Source organism: Peromyscus eremicus, chromosome 1 (assembly GCF_949786415.1).
Source record: "Peromyscus eremicus chromosome 1, PerEre_H2_v1, whole genome shotgun sequence".
Lineage (NCBI taxonomy): Eukaryota > Metazoa > Chordata > Mammalia > Rodentia > Cricetidae > Peromyscus > Peromyscus eremicus.
This window is the reverse complement of record NC_081416.1, coordinates 155,099,285-155,119,618: the sequence shown is the minus strand read 5'-3', so window position 1 is coordinate 155,119,618 and position 20,334 is coordinate 155,099,285. Positions and strand designations below refer to the sequence as shown.

The following is a 20,334-nucleotide window of genomic DNA, read 5'->3' as shown; positions in this document are numbered from 1 at the left end:
CAAAAATCGCTTTGTAGACCAGGCTGGCCTCAAACTCACAGAGATCTGCCTGCCTCTGCCTCCTAGGTGCTGGGATTAAAGGAGTGTACCACTACCACCCTGGAGTGCTGGCTAATTTTATATCAATTTGACATAAGCTAGAGTCATCTGAACGGAGGGAACCTCAATTGAGAAAATGCCTCCACAAGATCTGCCTGTAAGGCATTTTGTAATTAGTGATTAATGGGGGAGGACCCAGCCCATGGTGGTTGGTGCCATCCCTGGTCTGGTGGTCCTGGGTTCCATAAGAAAACAGGCTGAGCAAGCCATGATAAGCAAACCAGTAAGCAGCACTCCTCCATGGCCTCTGCATCAGCTCCTGCCTCCAGGTTCCTGCCCTGATTCTATCAGTGATGGACTACTATGTGGAAGTGTAAGCCAAATAAACCCTTTCCTCCAGAACTTGCTTTTGGTCATGGTTTCATCACAGCAACAGAAAGCCTAATCAGGACCTCCCATTTCTACAGAAGGATATCCTTCAGTGAGATTCTTAGCCAAGCCATCTTACAGACCAAAAAGGTTTTCTAAAGGATAAGGACTACGGCTTTCCTGCTGATGGGTGCAGAACTCAGCATGGCCCCCGATACAAAGGACAGACACACAATGGACACTCAGGAAATTCTTATTAGAACAAAGGAGGGAAATTTCCAGCTGAAAAAGCCTATTCTTCATTAAACTTGCAACATCAAGGTTGTATCTTTATCCCTGATATTGACTTACTTCCTAGGTAGTATTTAATCTTGTTTAAAACCCAGCCAGTTTTTAATTTGCTCATTATAATGGCCTATCTCATCTCCAATTAAGCAGCTTCCACAACTTAACCTTCTAAAATCAGGTACATTATCAAGAACTCATTGCTCTGGCAAGAATGGGACTGCTTCTCAGGCCCCTCCACCCACCTCAGACTGCCATGTGAGTCTGAGTGGGATGGCCTTCTGTGTTACACTGCATGGAATACGCATTTTTCTGCTGTTAACACCCTATCCGACTGATGACATTTTAGTGACCCCACAGGGTCCAGAGGAAATAGCTCTCCCTTTGTGACCTGTTCTGGCATCTGTCACTCTATTTTTAATCCGTCCTCCCAATCCTGACAGAATTGCTTGGCCTTCCAGGGAACATCCATAACCTGTGACTCTATTTTAATAGGTATTCACACACTGTTTTCTTTTTCGAGCTGAAGGCCCCCCCCCCTTTTTTTTTTTTTTTTGCCATGATCCATATGTTATACATTCTAAGACAGAGCACCAATGACAATGTTAATCCTGCCAGGCAAGAATAAGACCACTACCACAGTTTTGAGCCAAATTTGAAGCAAGCTTTAATTAAATACTGGCCAGGAAGACAGACTCTGAAGTCCACTCCTGAGTTCCCAGGAATGGCAATGAGTCACATTTTACAGAGGCTAAAAAAGGCAAACCTATAAGGCCACCGTATTTCCAATCAGGTCCAGTCAAGGGCAAGCATACATCCTCACACATTTCCTACCTGTGTACCCCCACTGAGATCCAATCGGGGCACGCATACATCCTGATGTATTTCCGGCCTGTGTACCTCCCACCTACATTCAATCAGCAGCAAGCATACATCCTTACATATTTCTGACGTATTTCCTGCCTACCTTCTGCCTATATATGATCAAGCACATCCAGTACAGTTGGGTCAAACAAACTTGTTTAGCGGAGTGAAAACATGTGGTTTGGTATCGCCCATAAACAGTAGCCACCAGCATTTCAGGAATATCTGTCTTTGGCAAAGAGCTTACAGGTTAGAGGCATTTTTGTTTCATGGGTCTCTTGGGCACAGTAATTAAAATACAAATCATAACTTTGGCTTTCACACTACAATGCCAGGGGAGCTTGGTACCTCTAGCATGGGTGCCACTTAAGGTGGCACATAGTACTGTCTTGCAACAGAAGAGACCTCAGCAAATCTTGCTTTTAGTGACCTAAAACTACACAGCAAAGGTTGGAATTTAAGACTAATAAACACCAGGAGCTAGAGTCTCAACTATTTAGTAGGCTGACCCAAAAAGACTGTTTGAATCTAGTTCAAGACCACCCTGGGCAACATAGTGAAACCCCATGTTAAAAAAAAAAATCCCTCCACATATACACACTTAAAATAAGTACCATTCTTGTATGTTCTGGGTTAAATGTATTGCCTAAGTCAATAAAACATAAAAGGTAAAGTAACCCACCTTTGGGTTCCATTCAATTTCACTGTCAGCTGGTTTCACCCTACAAACAATGAACTCCACAGCCTGAGGGGGCAGAGTGTGGAACTTCTCTGGGAGCAGCAGCAGCTGGTCTCTTGAGATGAGCTTGGTCCCGCCTTCATCTATGAATTTCACCAGGACACTCCCCAATCCCCAGGTGTCTTCCTTCTGGCTCACTTCCAACACCTGCACCCTAAAGAACAGCAGAGACATCAGGGAACCCCAAAGGAAGCCAGCTTATTCTGCACACCGCAGCCCCACCCTACAGCAGCAGTCCTTCCTGACACTGTCTGAAGCACACAGCACCATGGACAGGCAGCACTTCTCGACAGAACCAACCCTGGACCTAATCCATGAACTAAGCTTAACACAGCAAAGGAAAGACACTGTTTGCTGAGATGAGGCCCACACCAACAGTGGACTCAGAAAGGTAAGTGCAAACAAGCATGTGGGCTGGGTGGCCAGGCTGGACCACAAATTGTGCCACCCACTGAGCTGGCCTTCGACAGCTTCCTCAACAAGGGCCAGCTCCATCTGCTTTTCTGTAAAGTGACAATGCCTCTCTTACAGGAATCTGAGAGACATTCACTGTTACAGAGGAGTGTGTGTGCTACACACAGCGGTGAATTAATATTTGGAAGAACATGGCCACTGTACTCTGTGCTCAGGAGCTAGTAACGCCTATGCACATCTGTACCAAGTGCTTTGAGCGTAGTGTGCAAGCACCACCTTTCCGGGAGGTGGCCAGGCTCAGGGTACACACACTCATACAACAGACAGTAGTGAGAATAAGTATTCAATAATGACTAAATTATTCATGTCTCACAACTGTAGAGAGGAGATTACCGATAATTTACCTCTGGAAAATTGTTTTTTCTTCTAGTCCGTACAACCCAAAACTCTCCACCTTTTCAGCAGCTGTTTTATTACTGGGATCCTTAAAATATTCATTCATTTCAGCATTGAGAGTTGCATAAAGATCCAAGTGTTTATCAATTATACGACCAAAGTAATTGGTTGCATTTGAAATGTAAAAAGGTATTATCTGAAATAAATACAGCAGTCATATGTAGAACACAGCTGAAACAAAACCTGCACAAGTGATGTCTGCAGAAATCAGCAAACATACTAAGAACGCAAGGTTTGCACAAAAGCACAGAATGAGAATCCAGGATGCAGGTCAAATACTGACCCAAAGCGGAATAAACAATAACCTCACTCGCATTTTAAACTTAACCAAGGATAATTTAGAGAAAATCCCATCACTCAAAAACTTCATTTTAGGGTCAGAAAGATGGCTCAGTAGTGGAGGTACTTGCATATAGCCCTGACATCTTGAGATGGATCCTTGGTGCTCAGATCCCAGAAAGAGGCAGAATGACCTTTGATCTCTGCCCTTGTACCAGTGCACTCACATGCATACACACAATAAACAAACTTACACACTCCTTTGCTCGCTTTTTAACTGAACTCTTTATATATCTACTTAACAAACTTCATGTGTATTTTAAAGCTTTTGTACAGGTGTATGCTGAACATATTAACCCACACAAATCCCAACCCCTCACCCACATTTTCTTGCCTCTCCTTCCTCCTGTTTATGCCCTAGAGGGCAGCAGAGGTCAGGAGGGGGCAGCAGGGGTCAGGAGGGGGCAGAAGGAGGCAGCAGGGGTCAGGAGGAGGCAGGAGGGGTCAGGAGGAGGCAGGAGAGGTCAGGAGGAGGCAGCAGGGGTCAGGAGGAGGCAGCAGAGGTCAAGAGGAGGCAGCAGAGGTCAGGAGGAGGGAGCAGGGGTCAGGAGGAGGCAGGAGGGGTCAGGAGGAGGCAGGAGGGGTGAGGAGGAGGCTGCAGAGGTCAGGAGGAGGCAGCAGGGGTCAGGAGGAGGCAGCAGAGGTCAGGAGGAGGGAGCAGGGGTCAGGAGGAGGGAGGAGGGGTCAGGAGGAGGCTGCAGGGGTCAGGAGGAGGCTGCAGAGGTCAGGAGGAGGCAGCAGAGGTCAGGAGGAGGGAGGAGGGGTCAGGAGGAGGCAGGAGGGGTCAGAAGGAGGCAGCAGGGGTCAGGAGGAGGCTACAGGGGTCAGGAGGAGGCTGCAGGGGTCAGGAGGAGGCTGCAGAGGTCAGGAGGAGGCAGCAGAGGTCAGGAGGAGGCTGCAGGGGTCAGGAGGAGGCAGGAGGGGTCAGGAGGAGGCTGCAGAGGTCAGGAGGAGGCTGCAGGGGTCAGGAGGAGGCAGGAGGGGTGAGGAGGAGGCAGCAGAGGTCAGGAGGAGGCAGCAGAGGTCAGGAGGAGGGAGGAGGGGTCAGGAGGAGGCAGCAGGGGTCAGGAGGAGGCAGCAGGGGTCAGGAGGAGGGAGCAGGGGTCAGGAGGAGGCAGCAGAGGTCAGGAGGAGGCAGCAGGGGTCAGGAGGAGGCAGCAGAGGTCAGGAGGAGGCAGCAGGGGTCAGGAGGAGGCAGCAGGGGTCAGGAGGAGGCAGGAGAGACTGGAGACCAGGCAGACAAGGACAGGCTGTCTGTTCTGCACTGGCTGGGATGCAGCCTTGCCCATACCCGGATATAAAACTGAGAACACAGCTGTTGTTGTAGGTCACCAACTGCAGAGCTTTGTGACAGCTACCCTAGCAAGCTAGCACAACAGACAGTGGTTAATTTACAAACAGCCTCCGTTTTCTCTGAGAGTGCAGCCCCTGGCAGACCACGTGCTCCAGGGGAGGGCCACACATCAAGAATATGTGGGCAACACAAACTGGGCTCTCTAGTTGTTGTTTTTTTTTAAGAGGACACAAAGTTGGGTGAGTAAGGAGGTGGATCTGGAAGGAGATAAATAAATATAATTAAAACATATTGTACAAAATTCCCCTAGAAAACTAGTAAGAAACTAAAACAAACAGTCTTCATGAAAATGAATGTTCAGCAAAGGATGCTAGCAGAACTTACCCTAATGTGTCCAAACATTGGCAGAGCTTCATTGGATAATTTCCTTGGGATATCCATTTCTGGATTAATGTGGTGCCGGTCAGGGCAGATTCTTTTGTCTCTTAAAAAAAAAAAAAAAAAAGACTAGATTTTAAAACAAAGTTAACATGAAGTGTTAGAGCTTCTCCAGGAAGCTGAGCTGTAGCTACAATCAGAAGTTTCACTCTGAATACTTAACCGCTAAGTAGCTCCTGACTGTGGAGGGTCCCGATTAACACACATGTAGGGACAGCTCCACTAGTTAATCAATACTGGAGGAACTTAAAGGGAGTTCTTTATTCTTCCTAGAGAAGTTTTTCTTTTTTAAATGTTGTGTTTTCATTTTGTGTATGGTTGTTTTGCCTGTATGTGTGTCTGTGCATCATATGTATGTCCGGTGCCTGGAAAGGCCAGAAGAAGGCGTCGGGTCCCCTAGAACTGGAGTCACAGATGGTTGTGAGCAGTCATGGAGGTGCTGAGAATCTAACCCAGGTCCTCTGGAAGAGTGGCCGGTGCTTTTTACTGCTGAATCATCTCTCCAGCCCCTCCAGACACATCACCATAATCTGCAGCAAAGGCCAATTGACCTCTAAGACAGAAGTCTCTCCTTAACTATTATCACTGAAGGAGTGCACACATATTCCCTAGAACGACATGCATGAAAACATTCAGAGCAGTGCCATATGTAACAGCCCCAACCACAAACTGCCACAGGCCCACTAACTAAAAGTGGATATCCACATGGCAATATAGTTACAGAACAGACTAGAAAGCCACAAAATAAAGTACTGAAATCAGCCCCCCACTTAAGTTGCCCTTGATCAGAGTGTTTTAATACCAGCAAAAAAGCAAACTGACACAATGCTTATCAATAAATTAATGAAAAAAGAAAACAGCACACACAGAGAGAGCACAGTAATATTTAGTTATGAAGAAAAATGAAGTCCTATTATTTGCAGCAAATGGATAGAAATGGAAGAAATAAGTAAACAATTTAGCCACAGAAAAACAAGCACTGCATGTTCTCTTACAGGTGGAAACTTAAAAATCAAGTGGACCAGAAAGTAGAACTGTGATTGCTAGAAACTGGGAAAGGTATGGGAACATCACACTGAATCCCATTAATATGTACAATTAATATGTGTCCTTTAAAAAAGCAGAGCTTCAGTGTTAACAGCTATGAGAAGGTAGTCATTTCTGGAAGTCCATGTGGGAACCTCTTGGTGCTCCTTTTGCATTGAGCGGGTTAACACAGCGACATAGGTGTGTGATATTTTCATCAAGGGGCAAATTTATTACCTATGAATTTTAATGCATATTACTATTGAATTTTAAAAAGTATCGGCTTACTTGCAAAATCCAAAGGCCTTAAGATACGGACAAAGCGGTCTTCTGGCCTTCTTGTCTTCTTTGGCTTCCAGGACCCCAGCGGTAAACTCATACAGCTCTGATGGAATTTTGGCATCTGCTCGCTCCAAGTATCGCAGGACACCAACAGCGTGGCTTGCATTTCTCTCCGTCAGCAGCAAGACAGATTTGGTTCTTTTATCTCCCTGCTCTGCTGGAGAACCCTTAAAATTGGAGGTGAATAAAAGAGGCAGATCATCCATACCAATCTGATTTCACTCAATAAAGCTTTGTAGGCTCTGAATTTGCCAATACACAGACACACACACAGTGGAACAAGAAATATAATAAAAATTGATCAAACCTGTTCAGCTAAACTCTGAAAATGATCAGACATGCAATACAGGCGACCACCAAACACTTTTGGCGAGGAAGGAAAGCTGAAGTGAACCACACATGTGGCATCGGTGATGGCCAGGAGTGGTATGCAGTCATCTGTTAAGGCTGGAGAAAAGAATGTCCACAAAGTCCCATGAATGGGAGTTTCTGCATGAACTCTCACAAGCAGGCCTTGCATCCATGTTTCTCTACTACATGTTAACGTCTCTGAGGTGCACAGGACTGAACTCAGGCCTCATGCACACTAGGGAAGGCACACACTAAGTCACACCCATAGCCCTGCATCACACTTCTCATATGCAAAGTAACATCTTTCTCTTTTTGCCCCAAATGCTACAACCTGATGAAATTCCAGAGGGCAGCGACCTCTTAGCTTGAAAAATGTCTTCCTCTATCATAAATCAGGCTGCCCACAGACTTTTCACTTGCTCTGTACATTTTGAGCTTTATTTTTCAGTTACTTACTATCATTACAGATGTGTGCATGAATGAAGGAATGGGCAGACAGACAGACGCACAGATAAGACTTTCTACAGAGATGAAACCCAAACTGGATCTCCAGAAAGAACCCTGCCTGCTAAGCTGAAAGCCATGGGGTGCCTAGATGCATCTTGAAGGAGGAGGCTAATTTTCATCTGAAATGAAGATTACTAATGAATTCTGAAACCTTAAAAATATGAAATCTGAACGTGAGATATATAAATGAAGAAATGATCTCATTAGCTCAGCCTTGTCTGAACACAAACAGAAATCAACATACTTACTTAATACAATGTGAGAGCCAGAACTTAACTTCTTCTTCCACTGCTCTAAAGTACTGTTTAAGTTAAAAGCCATCTCTTTATGCATTTTCAAGCAAAATATTGAATTGCTTTCTACTACCTAAAGAGGAAATCAAAGACATCAGTTCACCATCAGGACCACGTGAGCTCAGCTCTACTGCTAACTGCCCAGGTCAACTTGCAGTTACCAGCAAGAGCACAAAGCAGTAAGTCTTGAGAATGAGGCCATCAACTGAAACACCCCAAGGTTCTGTAGTCTTCATTTAAAGATCTATTTTAAGTTAAACACTGTTTCCCTTTCTTTTAAATAACATGCACATGTATGTGTCCACATCAATTATGTGCACTACTGTCAATAAGGCCTTTTAAGCTGTATGCTGTAGCTTATGATAGAAAGGAAGGCATGGTACTGAGTTTTCTTTTTTTGTTGTTTTTTTTTAATTTTACTTATGTATTTTTTTATGTATGAGTGCTCTGCATGTACACCTGCATATTTAAAGGGGAAATCAGATCTCATTACAGATGGCTGTGAGCCACCATGTGGTTGCTGGGAATTGAACTCAGAACCTCTGGAAGAACAGTCAGTGCTCTTAACCGCTAAGCCATCTCTCCAGCCCTGGTACTGAGTTTTTAATCTTGTATTTGGCTTTGTTTCTACATTGTTGCATGAAATGTTTATAAAATTAGATGAAGCAGAATAAATTTTAAGACGATTTGTTTGGCTCTTCTGTCTACAATGTCGACTCTACGTGATATTACCTCATTAGTATCTTCTTGGTTTAAGAGTACAGATGTGGGTTTTTTTGGATTTTTTTTTTAAGTAGTTTTTCAAGACAGGGTCTCTCTGTGTAGCCCTGGCTGTCTTGGAACTCACTCTCTACAGACCAGGCTGACCCTGATCTCAGAGATCCACTTGCCTCTGCCTCCTAAGTGCTGGAACTAAAGGCGTGAGCCACCACCACCCAGGCTCAGGTCTGAGTTTTTTTCACTGACCAATCCTTTCACACTGCTCCTCCTCCATGCCAGGTCCCTGTTTTCAGTGCTTCCCACCACAGCCCCTCCTGCAGAGCCCGGAGTTATACTGTGAGACTGCATCTCCTTCCCTGCTTCTGTCTATTTCTGACCAGCAGACTCAGCTACGGCTCCCACCACTCATAAGACCATCCTGGCGTGAGGACAGGCTTACCTTACACACAATTTCTGTCTCCGCTACGGAACAGGTGAAGATCAAGGTCTTCTGGGCCTGACCTGGAACAAAGTCCAGAACTTGGAGCAGAGTAGATGTTTTCTCACACTCCAGGCACAGATGCACCACCTGCCGACGAACACAGAAACAGGTGCTCTTGGAGGTGTCAAGGCTCTCCAGCGGAACTTCTTCCAGAGAGATTTTCATTGTAACAGGAAAGAATGCAAAGGAAACCAATATAACTGTAACTCCCACTTACACACCTGGGGCTGAACCCACAGACACCATCTGACAGACAGCAGGGATACAAGTTACTTGCTCCAGCTCACCAGCCCCTCCCCATCACCTGCTGGACATTGCTGTAGAGGGCCGCCTCCTCCAGGGCAGTGATCACAATGTAGGGATCCTTCATGAACTCTCTGACCAGATGGTCTATGTGTCTGTTCCAGTGAACACCCACTGCCACAATTTGATGGGGTGCGGACTCCCGCTCTTCCACTTCAACATTTTTTTTAAAGTTATCTAATATGGCAAACATCTGAAAAATTAGTAAATTTAATCTTTGTTTCAAAATAGAGTAAAGAATTAGCTAGAACATAAAATTCAGGGACTATCCATATGATGTTTTTAGTGTGGGGAAAGCCTTTTGACAGATAAAAAGGAAAAAAAAAGTTTTTTAAAAGAAGAAAATGTCTGGTCAATAAACACTGTAAAATTCCACTGAGACAGAATTAAGCTACAAACAGCACCCTGGTATATACAATGTTTGTAACAGGGATTAGCATACTTATATTAAAAATTTCAAAACTCAATTATAGAAAGATGATCCCATCAACTAAAAACAAACAACACATTGAAGAATAGACACAATGATCAATTTGCATTAATTTTCAACCTAACTAGCAAAGGAAATAGGAACTAAGCCAATAGGAACCCACTGTTTATCAACTGGCATAGAAAACACAACCTAACCCAGGCCCAGGTCTCCGAATGGCAGGCAGGCAGTATGCACGCTGTGACAGCAATGCTGACCACAGCAACCCAAACTGCCCACTGCTTTCAGAAAAGCAATGGCACAAAACTGTTCATCTAGACATTTACTATTCATCTGAACTTTACCTGGGGGCCAACAACATTCCCAAATAGCACTCTTGGTCAGCATGTCACACTCCTTCTAACAAATGATTCACAAAACCTCAGTCTCTTAAGGGAATGTGGCTCAGCAGTAGGGCACTTCCCTAGCATGTACAAGGCACAGGTTTCAAATAAGCTGTTATGCTTATGAGCAGTAACAATCAAGCTGCAGAATAGCATAGCACTATTAACTGCAAAGTTTAAGTTCTAAATCAGTACTAACTAGCTCTTACTATTAATTGTATGTATCAATAAAAAGCTATTTAAATGGAAGGAAATACTCCAAAACAGACTGACTTCCTCTTAGTACAAGACCAGGGATAGTGGATCTCTTTTCAAGTGCTCCTCTATTTTTTAATTTTCTTTTAAGAATGTTCCTTCTATAATTAGAGAAATAGTAATGAAATATCTAACAAATCTCCTTGGGAATTTCTGTTCTTCAAAGGGAAATTTACCATTAGGAAGGAAATTTCAGGTAAACATACTGTCCTGTAAATTATAGATATTAACCAATTGATTTGCCAACTGGATATTCTCTGATTGACGCTTGAGGCACTGAAGAGCTGACACATTTCAGAAACACATAGTGGATAGCAATGACACCCACTGTGTCCATACTCACTTGCTCATTAGCTTCAAAGAACAATACTTGCACCTCATCCAGAACCAGGTGGCACAGTCTAAGAAATAACAAGCTTCGGTATGTGAGAAGTCTCAAAAGGCTGTGTGGAGTTGTGACAATCACATCACCTACATTTAGAAAAAACAATGAACATCTTTTAGGTTTTCTACAAGTTTTTCCACCACTTCCTTCACCATGATTCCACTTCCTTCTCAGCAGACACTTCTCTACTGGGTGAGCAAGGCAAGTCCCTGTCCACCCCGTGTTAGCTGCAGTATCTGACCACACCCCCAGCTGCCACAGGCTCTGCTTGCCTGAAAGGCAGATTTCCTCAACTCCATGCTCAGCATATGACAGTGAATGGTCAGTAGCATATGACAACTGGGTGAAATCACGCAGTGTTCTGAGATGTGAGTCAAGACTGAGCCTTCACCGCTGACACCCATTGGTAATTAGGAAGTCAAGTCAGAGCCAGTGGCCAGCAATGACGTCCCAGGCTGCCTAGGCAAGCTCGCTGTCTTCCTTAAAGAAAATCAAACAGCTTGGAAAGGATGCTTACACCCTCTTGGAAGCTTCATATTTTTGGCTTCATCTTTGTGCAGTCCAATTGTTAATAACACAGGATGAAGAGGCCTGGAGGACATGCTACAGTCTCCCAACAACTCAAAAATAAACTGGGCCTTTTTCCACCCAGGACACACGATGACTGCAAGAGGCTGCAAAGACAAACAGATTCAAATCATTTTGGACAGTTGTTAGGAATCAAAGATAGTACATGCAAAACATCTAGACCATCTCCTGGCATAGAATCAGTCTTTAGCTATCATCATACAGATGAGAAAAGGGAAAATATAATTTCATTAGAGTGGGTTTAGAAACACTGAGCTAGTTCTTCTTAAGCTAAAACCAAAGCATTCCCTAAGTCATTTATCCCATCATAACATACTCTTACAGAGTAGGGCTAAGTCTTCCTCACTTCACAGGATATGTCTGAGGTACATAGGTGAAGTCACTCCTCAAGGCTGTACAGCTAATATATCGGCAGGAAAATAAGAACCTGGATGTGGGACTCAATTTCCTGCTCCTAAGCACCAGGATGGACGAATGCCTTAAAAAAGTGGTCACCTCTGACTCTCCTTAGACCGCTTCGGAACTCAGCTCCCATCAGCCCACAGACTCCCCAGAAGGTGACCTGCCTGCCATGTTTCCCACTGAGCCAAGACTGATGTCCTCCTTCCTCTAGGAAGGGCCAGACAAGTGCAACTTCTCCACAGGCCTGCGAGCAGGCTGCCCATGGAGGCAAGGAGAAAGCAGAGTAAGGGCTGGATGTCACGTTCTGCCCCAGGAAGGCCTGTCTCAGCACAAAATGGCACTTCCATCTTCAGCTGGGCTCAGCTGTTTAACCTAACTAAGGGGTATAAATGCACACAGTGAAGTCAGTACATGACCAGTGCGAACTCCAAAGACAAATCACTGTATGCCAGGGTTAGGGGAAAATAAATCCCAGTATCCTTTTAAACCTAAGCATGCTTCCTTGCCACACTTGCTTTATTTATGGTGCATGGTGGACCCTCTAGACTGCATCCTTTGTACCATGTTCTGGGATGCAAGTTTTATAATGACTGTCCTCTAGAGCCCAAACCCAGCAAGGCACTACCCACCACCATTTGGTCCTTATGTCCCATTTCCCTCATCTTTCTTACCCATGGGGAAAGACTATTAAAGAGTGAGGGGTGCTATGGAACAAAAGCATGTAGAATGAGACAACAGAAACTGAACTTCTAATCACACGTTCACCACTGCTCAGTAGTTAACCCAACAGCTTTCCAGGCACTAAACGTTACATGTGAGACAGTAACAACATGGCATGACCATCTCATCCAGCTGGTATGGCAATGATGTGAATTAAGGCAAGATCAGTTTACAAACTCTATATTCCTCTCTAAAAGCCACAGATGGGAATCACGGCCAGAATCACCCGGCACTGACGCTCAGGAAGCAGAGGCTGTTCTGTAGTAGTCCAGGTTTTGTTACATTCAAATATGATCTGAACGTGTGTCTGAGGCTGTACTCAAACCACTACATAGCCCAGGCTGGCCTAAAACCTGTGACCCTACTGCCTCAGTGGGAATATAGGCCTGTGTCACCAAGCCTGGCTGATAGTCCAGCTGTTAGACTAGCAGTTGGAGAAAAAACTGAGTAATATACGCTGGGCAGTGGTGGCACATGCCTTTAATCCCAGCACTTGCGAGGCAGAACCAGGCGGATCTCTGTGAGTTCGAGGCCAGCCTGGTCTACAGAGTGAGTTCCAGGAAAGGTGTCAAAACTACATAGAGAAACCTTGTCTCGAAAAACAAAAAAACAAAAAAAAAAAAAGAAAGAAAAAGAGTCATTTGAAAATAAACATTTAATCCACTTCAAAATGACCTCCAACTTACTCCATTTCTACTTGGTAGTGACTTGTAGCAGCCCCCTATCTGCAAAATCGTAAGCAGCGGTGGCAGGTACAACAAAGGGTCATTTCCACAGTGAGAAATGACTACCACATCACAGCCACGGGCAATCGGAGGCCAAGAGTAAGACGCAGTGTGGCTGGGTCCCGGGAACTTGTTTCTTTGAAGAGCCTACAGAAAATGGTGGGGGAAGAAGGGAAGAAAAGGATGAATGACAACAAAGAAAAACCCCATCTCACAGCTCCCTCACCACACTCACCACCAGGACACCAGCGGGTGGCTTACTGTGTTCTGCTCCCAAGTCCTACTTCAGGTTCTGCGTGAATCTTTTCCAAGTATCCAATTCCTGTTTTAAGACCGTTGGTTCTCTGAACCTATTAAAGGATCTACTGAGTAGCCAGCCCTCTGACTGGATAACTACAGCACACTGCAACAAGAACGTGGTTTTGTCTCCTTATTGTCTGAAAGCTCTGCCAGCCCATCTGCCTCATTTGTCAAAACTATTCCTCATCTGATTTTTGAGACAAGGGCTTGCTCTCTAGGCCAGGCTGGCCCCAAACTCTCCATTTTTTTTCTTTCTTCATTGCATGTTTGAACGTTCTGGTGGCATGTCCCGTCTGCGCACCACGTCCATGCAGTGCCTGTGGAGGTCTGAAGAGAGCACTGGATTCTCTGGAATGGGATGGACAATTCTGAGCCACATGTGGTTGGTGCTGAGAATCAAACTGTACCTTCTGCAAGAGCAACAAGTGCTCTTACCGTGGAGCCAGCTCTCCAGCCCTGAACTCCCGCCCTCTGGCCACAGTTCCCACATGCCACCTCACCAACCTTAACATTAAAAAACAACAAAATCAAAACCTCATGCCTTTATTGACATAGTAATCTCTTCCCCTATCACTAAAACCTGAACTGTTTCAGCAGAAATCTGCAACCGCAAATGCAATGTTCCAAAAGGCACTGAATCCTCTATGCTGGCCTCCTCCCCACGCCGAGCTTCTGGCTGAGCTGAAGGGACTTATGGCAGCTTGCTCCTTTGCCTACAGCTCATGTGATCTTCGTTCTTGACAGCCTTGTGGAGGAGAGACTTCCGCAGTCTCTGGACATGGGGTAGAGGAAGTACATCTTGAGACTGCAAACCAGGAACACCTTTCTACCCACATAGCTCACAGAGAGCACAGTGTAGACATGTTTGTAGGGCTGGAATGACTGAATGCTCAAGTCCTAGGTCCCCAGAGCAGGGGGGGTACAAGCCTGAGGTCATTCTGAAACCTGACCTGTGGTGGGACAACTTCTACATTGGCTTTTGTGACCTCTGTATTCAGATAGGTCACAGCCATGTGCTTAACCGAAGTCTGTTCATTTGTACCAGCCAGATATTGACTGTCAACATGAGGATTCATGTCACTCAGGTCCACAAAATGCTGTCACTCCTCCGAGAATCCCTTGTCCTCTTCCTTGTTTCTAGCAATTCAATTTTCAGTTATCAGACTTCAAGTTAAACCTAAACTTTACTCTACGGTCACCTCTGTTCTTTCAGTTCACTTGTACAATATACCTCAAACGTACTATTTATAAAAATATTTTTCACTCTTTCTTTCTGAATGTTCCTTCCCTTCAAGTTTGTGTGTTTTGAGAGTTTCATGGGACTCATGCTGTCCATGAATTTCTGTTCTTCCTGTCTCCACCTCCCAGGTACTGAGATTACAGCTGTGAGCTACCTCAGTGCCCCTTAAAGCTTGGATGTTCTACTTCTTGTATAGTGAGCCATTAATTCACAGGAACAGATCGGGCAGATAAGCTCTTTTCTACTAGCTCACAAACTACTTCTCCAGGTGGAGCAGGCTGGAGCCTCAGCTGAATCCAGATACACTTCTCACTGGCTTCCATTCCCCCTCACTTTCCTGCACCTGTTCAGTCACCAATCAGCTCTCAGAATGTTTACTATGTTCAAGACACATGCTGACTCTCTTGACACGACTCAATCTTGTCTACAACAGTGTCATAGCATGCCGAGTGACACCACAGCCTCCTTTTGGTCTGCGTGGCTACACTTACGGGGCATTCTTTTTTGAGCAGCACCCCCTCCCACAATGTCTACAATAGCACCTTCTATACATCTGCATGGATATGGCCAAAGGAACAGCTGCATGTTTCCTGGAGGGCCTGGGGAGCATGCAGTACGTGAGCAACAGCTTCAGTTCCCCAGAAGGCCTGGGGACACATCCAGCAAGCAAGTGAACCTCCTCTCCTTTCGTGTCTGTCACTATAGCCAAATACAGCAAGATCGGGGGCCAGCTGAAAGGAAATCCCCAGTCCCAAGAGCAGAAACATAAACAAAACCTCGTTACTGTGAAATGGAGGCAATGTGTTCTTGTATCTCTGGGGGCAGTTTTCTTCTTCAGAACTTGAGTCTCATGATACTGAACACGCTGACTCCGAAGTTCTGAGCTCAGGACTCCGGGGTCTGTGCGCGCCCCCCCCCCCCCAGCACTGCACCAGTGACGCCAACGGTCTGGCAGCCTCTTCTCCCTGCACTGCACTTGGTTGCTTTCTCTTTTCTAGGTGAAAGGTTGTCTTCAGAACATCTACGGCGGCCAGTTGGTTCATGTGAGGAGAGACACTGGAACCCGACCAGCAGCTCAGAGGGTGACGCTGCAGGACAGGGTGGCAGGCAGGCTTGTTGACTGGGACAGTTTCAAACAGTATCATGGAATGCTCACCAGAAAGTGACTTAGTCACCCTCCTGAGAGCACTACAAACTGGTAGTGCTTAGTCAAGAAGCAAACTTGGCATGTCTACTTGTCCACCGCCTTTCCTACCATAGCCATTCACCACACTGCCACCGTCTACCTGCTCAGATCTGTAAAATTTCTTCCCCACTCAAGGCCACAGTGCCTTTCTCTCCATCTGCTCATCCTTGTGGCTTGGCTTTTTCTTTACGTCAGGAAGGACACATAAGTGTATATAACTGACTTACCAAGTGAAATCGCAGGGCTATAAAGAAATTTTGGAGAGAAGGAATAAATAAAAACTATTACAACTGTCCTGGCAATGTGTTCTAAGCTCCCATTTAAAAACTTACTTCAGAAAAGCCATGGTGATGCACACCTTTAATGCAGCACTCAGGAGACAGAGGCAGGAAGATCTCTGTGAGTTCAAGGACAGCCTGGTCTCCTGAGTGAGCTCCAGGACAGCCAGGGCTACACAGAGACACCCTGTCTCAACCAAAAACACTTATTTCAGAAAGGATTGACAGTTGCACAATAGGCTTTTATGCAAAAGAAATCTAGACTTACAAATACATGAGAAATAAATCACAAAGATTTCAAGAGAATTTCAGAGGCAAGAATTATATAATGCAGCCTTAGAACTGTTTATTTAAAATCCTCCCATGGGATTGGGGTATATTGTTTAGTGATAAAATGCATGCCTAGGATGCACAAAACCCTGGGTTCCAGCCCCATTGCTCTTAGAACAGAACAGAACAGAACAGAACAAAGTAACCCTCCTGTGCTGGAAAAGGCTGGAATTCCTTCAGGAGTCTGGCTTTAAGAACACATTCACCTTCTTCAGGTCTGCCGACAGAGGTGATTTATCCATGGTCAGACAGGGCTCAATCCTGTTCCGGAGTACCACACCAGGCTGTAGTGTGCCAGACTTCACCTTCTGTAACTAACCAACACAGACATTAGACAACCAGAGCCAGGTCTTCCTTGAGTGGGCAGCAGAGTATTAAGGGCTTTTTATCAAGAAGAAAACACAAGATCATCATGTAAAAACCTAGGAATACATGCCTCCTGGAAAACACATAAACCACCCAAATTAAAGATCCTGTTCCCCAAGTAAACTAGTCACTACAGCCGCAGCTCTCTAGACCCTGCAAAGCTGTGACTTGGGAAAGCCCCATCTAGGGGGACTGGAGCCTGAGGGGGGAAGGAGGCGTAATAACACTAAGTTTCTCTCTTGTTTGACATTTTATTTTTAGGGTTTGTAATACCTGCTGCAGGTCAGAGATCTCATCAGCTCTCAAAGGATCAGGATTTAAAAACTGTAGTAATCTGTAAAGCAGTTGAAAAGTCAATTTGAAGAAGAAAGTCGTTACCTTTTCCCTGTTGAACTACTATTTTAACTCTTGTGGAGAGACACAGTGGTTGTCCACTCCAGGGCACATCTGTGAAAACACTGTGCTCTGTTTTGCTGGCCTCATGGAGGTCACATCAGTTTCCAGTTTCCCACTCAAAACCTGGACTGGCATCTGGGCTACCAGCCCTGTCGCCAACGTCCTACACAGTTGTCTGAAAGGGGGCCAGCTAAAGTCAGAACCACTGGTCTAATCAATCATTAGCTTTATTTTATAGTCAGAGAATACCAGATAGGAACTTGTCCTCTGCTAATGCAGAAGTAATTTGAAAGTGCTTTTCTTTATACCCAGCCCCACTTCCCCCTCCACATGGGTAAGGATTGGTGAGAGCAGCAGAGAAGTCACGCATATCCTGTGGTGAGAACTTGGGGAGAAGTGTGATGTCTAGGTTACACAGAGTGAAGCATATTCTTTCCCGAAATCCCATTCCTGTCCACACAGCTACGAGACCCAACTGTCTGTCAGCTGATGAGCGGGGGAAATAAAATGTGCTGCAGTGCACAATGGAATATGCTGCTCAGACTCCTTCACACTGCAGCAAAGGAGAGAGCTGAAACATTCTGGCATGTGAAGGAAGACAGTTACAAAGATCCACAATATGACTCGCTCTAAACAATACCCCAACCAGGAAACTCAGACAACAGCCATTTGTGCTAGCCAGAGGATGAGGAAATGAAGAGTGACTGTGACCCCTGGGGTGGGAGGGGGAGGACTGAATGGGATGAATTAGACTGCTGGTGCTAGTTGCCTGAGTATGAATGTGCCCTGAACCACTGCAGTCTGCACTTTAAGAGGGTACATCTTATGGTATATAAATGTCATCTTGGAAAAGCTGCATTCTAAGCAACAATGAAAAAGATAACCATAGAGGAAACATACAACAAATGTAATTTTAGAAACCCGGAAACAGATGGGTATATGACAACTGAATCTGAACCAATCATGGGAGAAACTACTTACACAAAAGCTTAGCAATTAAGACTCAGCTCCTGGGCTGTGTGACACAGTAAATGGCTGAAATGAAGGGGGCCAAGTCTGGATACTCTTGCATGTCTCAATGGCAGACAATTACCCACCCATCCCAGGGGAAGTCCAGGGCTTAAGTCTCTGGGAGGCTAAAGCTTTCAGGCCACAGGCACTAGCCGCACGGCTGCAGGTGGAAGGACCTCAATGAGAAGAGGAGGCTACACTAGCAGGCACACTGAAGGAGCCTCCAGCCAGCTTCTGCAACTCAGGATCCAGGGTAGCCACAGACTACTTCACCAGGGGAGCGGGGACAGCAGGAGCCTTCCCTGGGGAGCATGACCCACCCAAGTAAAGAAACTGGAGACTGAGTTCACCAACAGCCAGCAGTAGCAGCTGCAGCTTATTCAGTGGCATTCACAATCCACCACCAAAGAAGCCTGGTTGGCTCACTAGACCCTTATGCTGTGTTTGGACATCACGTAAAGAACAAGGCACCTGAGAAAAGCCTCCACCCTTAGGACGACAAAAACCAGAAATGCCACATCAAGAATGCCAACAATATAGCAAGAACAAATCCCCCAAATGATTAGCACCTTTAGGAAAACAGAAGAGTCACATATATGATAAAGACATGACACTATGACATATATGAAATAAGGACATGACATTAAGATGGTTAAACTTATTTCCAACTTGATTGGATTAAGAAAATCTTAGGACATTAATAAAGCACACCCCTGGAGTATCTATGAAAGCATTTTGATACAATCAGCACATTGAACTGCAACTAAGGAGGGTAAATCAACCCTAAATGTGGGTAATACTATCCTACTGGCTGGAGGCCAGCTGGAACAAAAGCAGAGATAGACCAGTGCAGGTATGTGATCTCTCCCCCTATCTCCTATCCACCATAAGGTGAGCCATCCACTCTCCACATCCATACCAGATATCTTAACCAGTTATCCAAGTAGTCCCCAGTACATCTGGTCTCAACGTCAAAATATTCTTTCAAAATAATGCTACAGGGAGCCACTCCCAACAAAAGTGAGTGGGATCTCATCCCACACATATCCAAGGGTGGCTGATGAAGTTGGCAAGAGGCTACAATATGCTTTAGATCTGTCTAACTTCAGGTTGTTGGCATCTAGAGAGGCCCTCAGAGGAACAGAGTGGCTTCTACTCAACACCTAAAACTCCCTAAAGAGATAGGCCTGTTGTGTTGCAGTTCCTCCCAGACTCAAACCTTTATCTTGGAGAAAAAGCTCTTAGGACACAGGAGGTTACAGGGGAGTTGAAATAACAAGGAGGAAGCTCCAGGACACAGACTCTTTACAGGCAGATGAAACCAAAGGGTGTTCTCTGGGGAGGTGAAACAGTCCATCTTTCAGGGATTGTCCTAGTTAGGGTTTTATTGCTGTGAAGAGACATCATGACCATGGTAACACTCATAAAAAAGACATTTAATTGCGGTGGCTTGCTTACAGTTCAAAGCTTTAGTCCATTATCATCACGGCAGGAAGCAAGGCAGTATGTAGGCAGACATGGTGCTAGAGCTAAGCCTCCTCCTCACATTTTGATCCAAAGGCAACAGGAAGTGAACTGAGTGTCACACTGAATGAAGTCTGAGCATATGAGACCTCCAAGGCCACCCCCACAGTGACACACTTCCTCCAACAAGGCCACACCCACTCCAACAAAGCCATACTTCCTAATAGTGTCACTCCCTTTGGGGGCCATTTTCTTTCAAACCACCACAGGGACACTCCTTAAATTCAAAAAGTAGACAATTCAAAGGCTTCAGGAATTCCTTGAAACTGACCAGATACACTAGGCTCCCCTCCCCAGGCATATATAAGTTGGAAGGACTGCTGAGAGATAGCCTCAGACCAGCAAAGCAGAGCCCAGCTGAGCTGTCGGGAAAGAACACTAACCTGTTGAGCTGCCTGCAGGTTTTGCAGCACACTCTAGGTTTCCAGGCTTTGAGAACTGCTCCCAAAGCTGGAGTGGGCTTTTTGTGATTTGGTTGTCTTAAGTCATTACTGCTCCTCTAAGAGACCCCAACCAACTCCCTCGCTTGCAGAGCTGGATTTTGGTGGTATCCGT

The 20,334-nt window shown here is 45.4% G+C and overlaps 1 protein-coding gene across 2 annotated transcripts in view; it reads right to left on the bottom strand.

Moving 5' to 3' along the window:
* The window catches only part of Tdrd12 (tudor domain containing 12), an 88,385-nt gene that overhangs the window by 13,506 nt on the left and 54,545 nt on the right, over positions 1-20,334 (bottom strand). The window contains exons 11-23 of one of the 2 annotated variants that reach the window (XM_059274875.1): positions 17,122-17,182; positions 16,689-16,796; positions 13,110-13,295; positions 11,231-11,387; positions 10,672-10,799; positions 9,262-9,453; positions 8,916-9,044; positions 7,712-7,829; positions 6,913-7,052; positions 6,552-6,772; positions 5,184-5,283; positions 3,115-3,302; positions 2,240-2,450 (exon numbers count right to left, since the gene is read on the bottom strand). In XM_059274875.1, coding sequence (XP_059130858.1) covers positions 2,240-2,450; positions 3,115-3,302; positions 5,184-5,283; positions 6,552-6,772; positions 6,913-7,052; positions 7,712-7,829; positions 8,916-9,044; positions 9,262-9,453; positions 10,672-10,799; positions 11,231-11,387; positions 13,110-13,295; positions 16,689-16,796; positions 17,122-17,182 — 1,939 coding nt within the window. Of the gene's footprint in view, positions 1-2,239; positions 2,451-3,114; positions 3,303-5,183; positions 5,284-6,551; positions 6,773-6,912; positions 7,053-7,711; positions 7,830-8,801; positions 9,045-9,261; positions 9,454-10,671; positions 10,800-11,230; positions 11,388-13,109; positions 13,296-16,688; positions 16,797-17,121; positions 17,183-20,334 lie in introns of those variants that run through there. The other variant, XM_059274868.1, reaches the window with a different exon arrangement.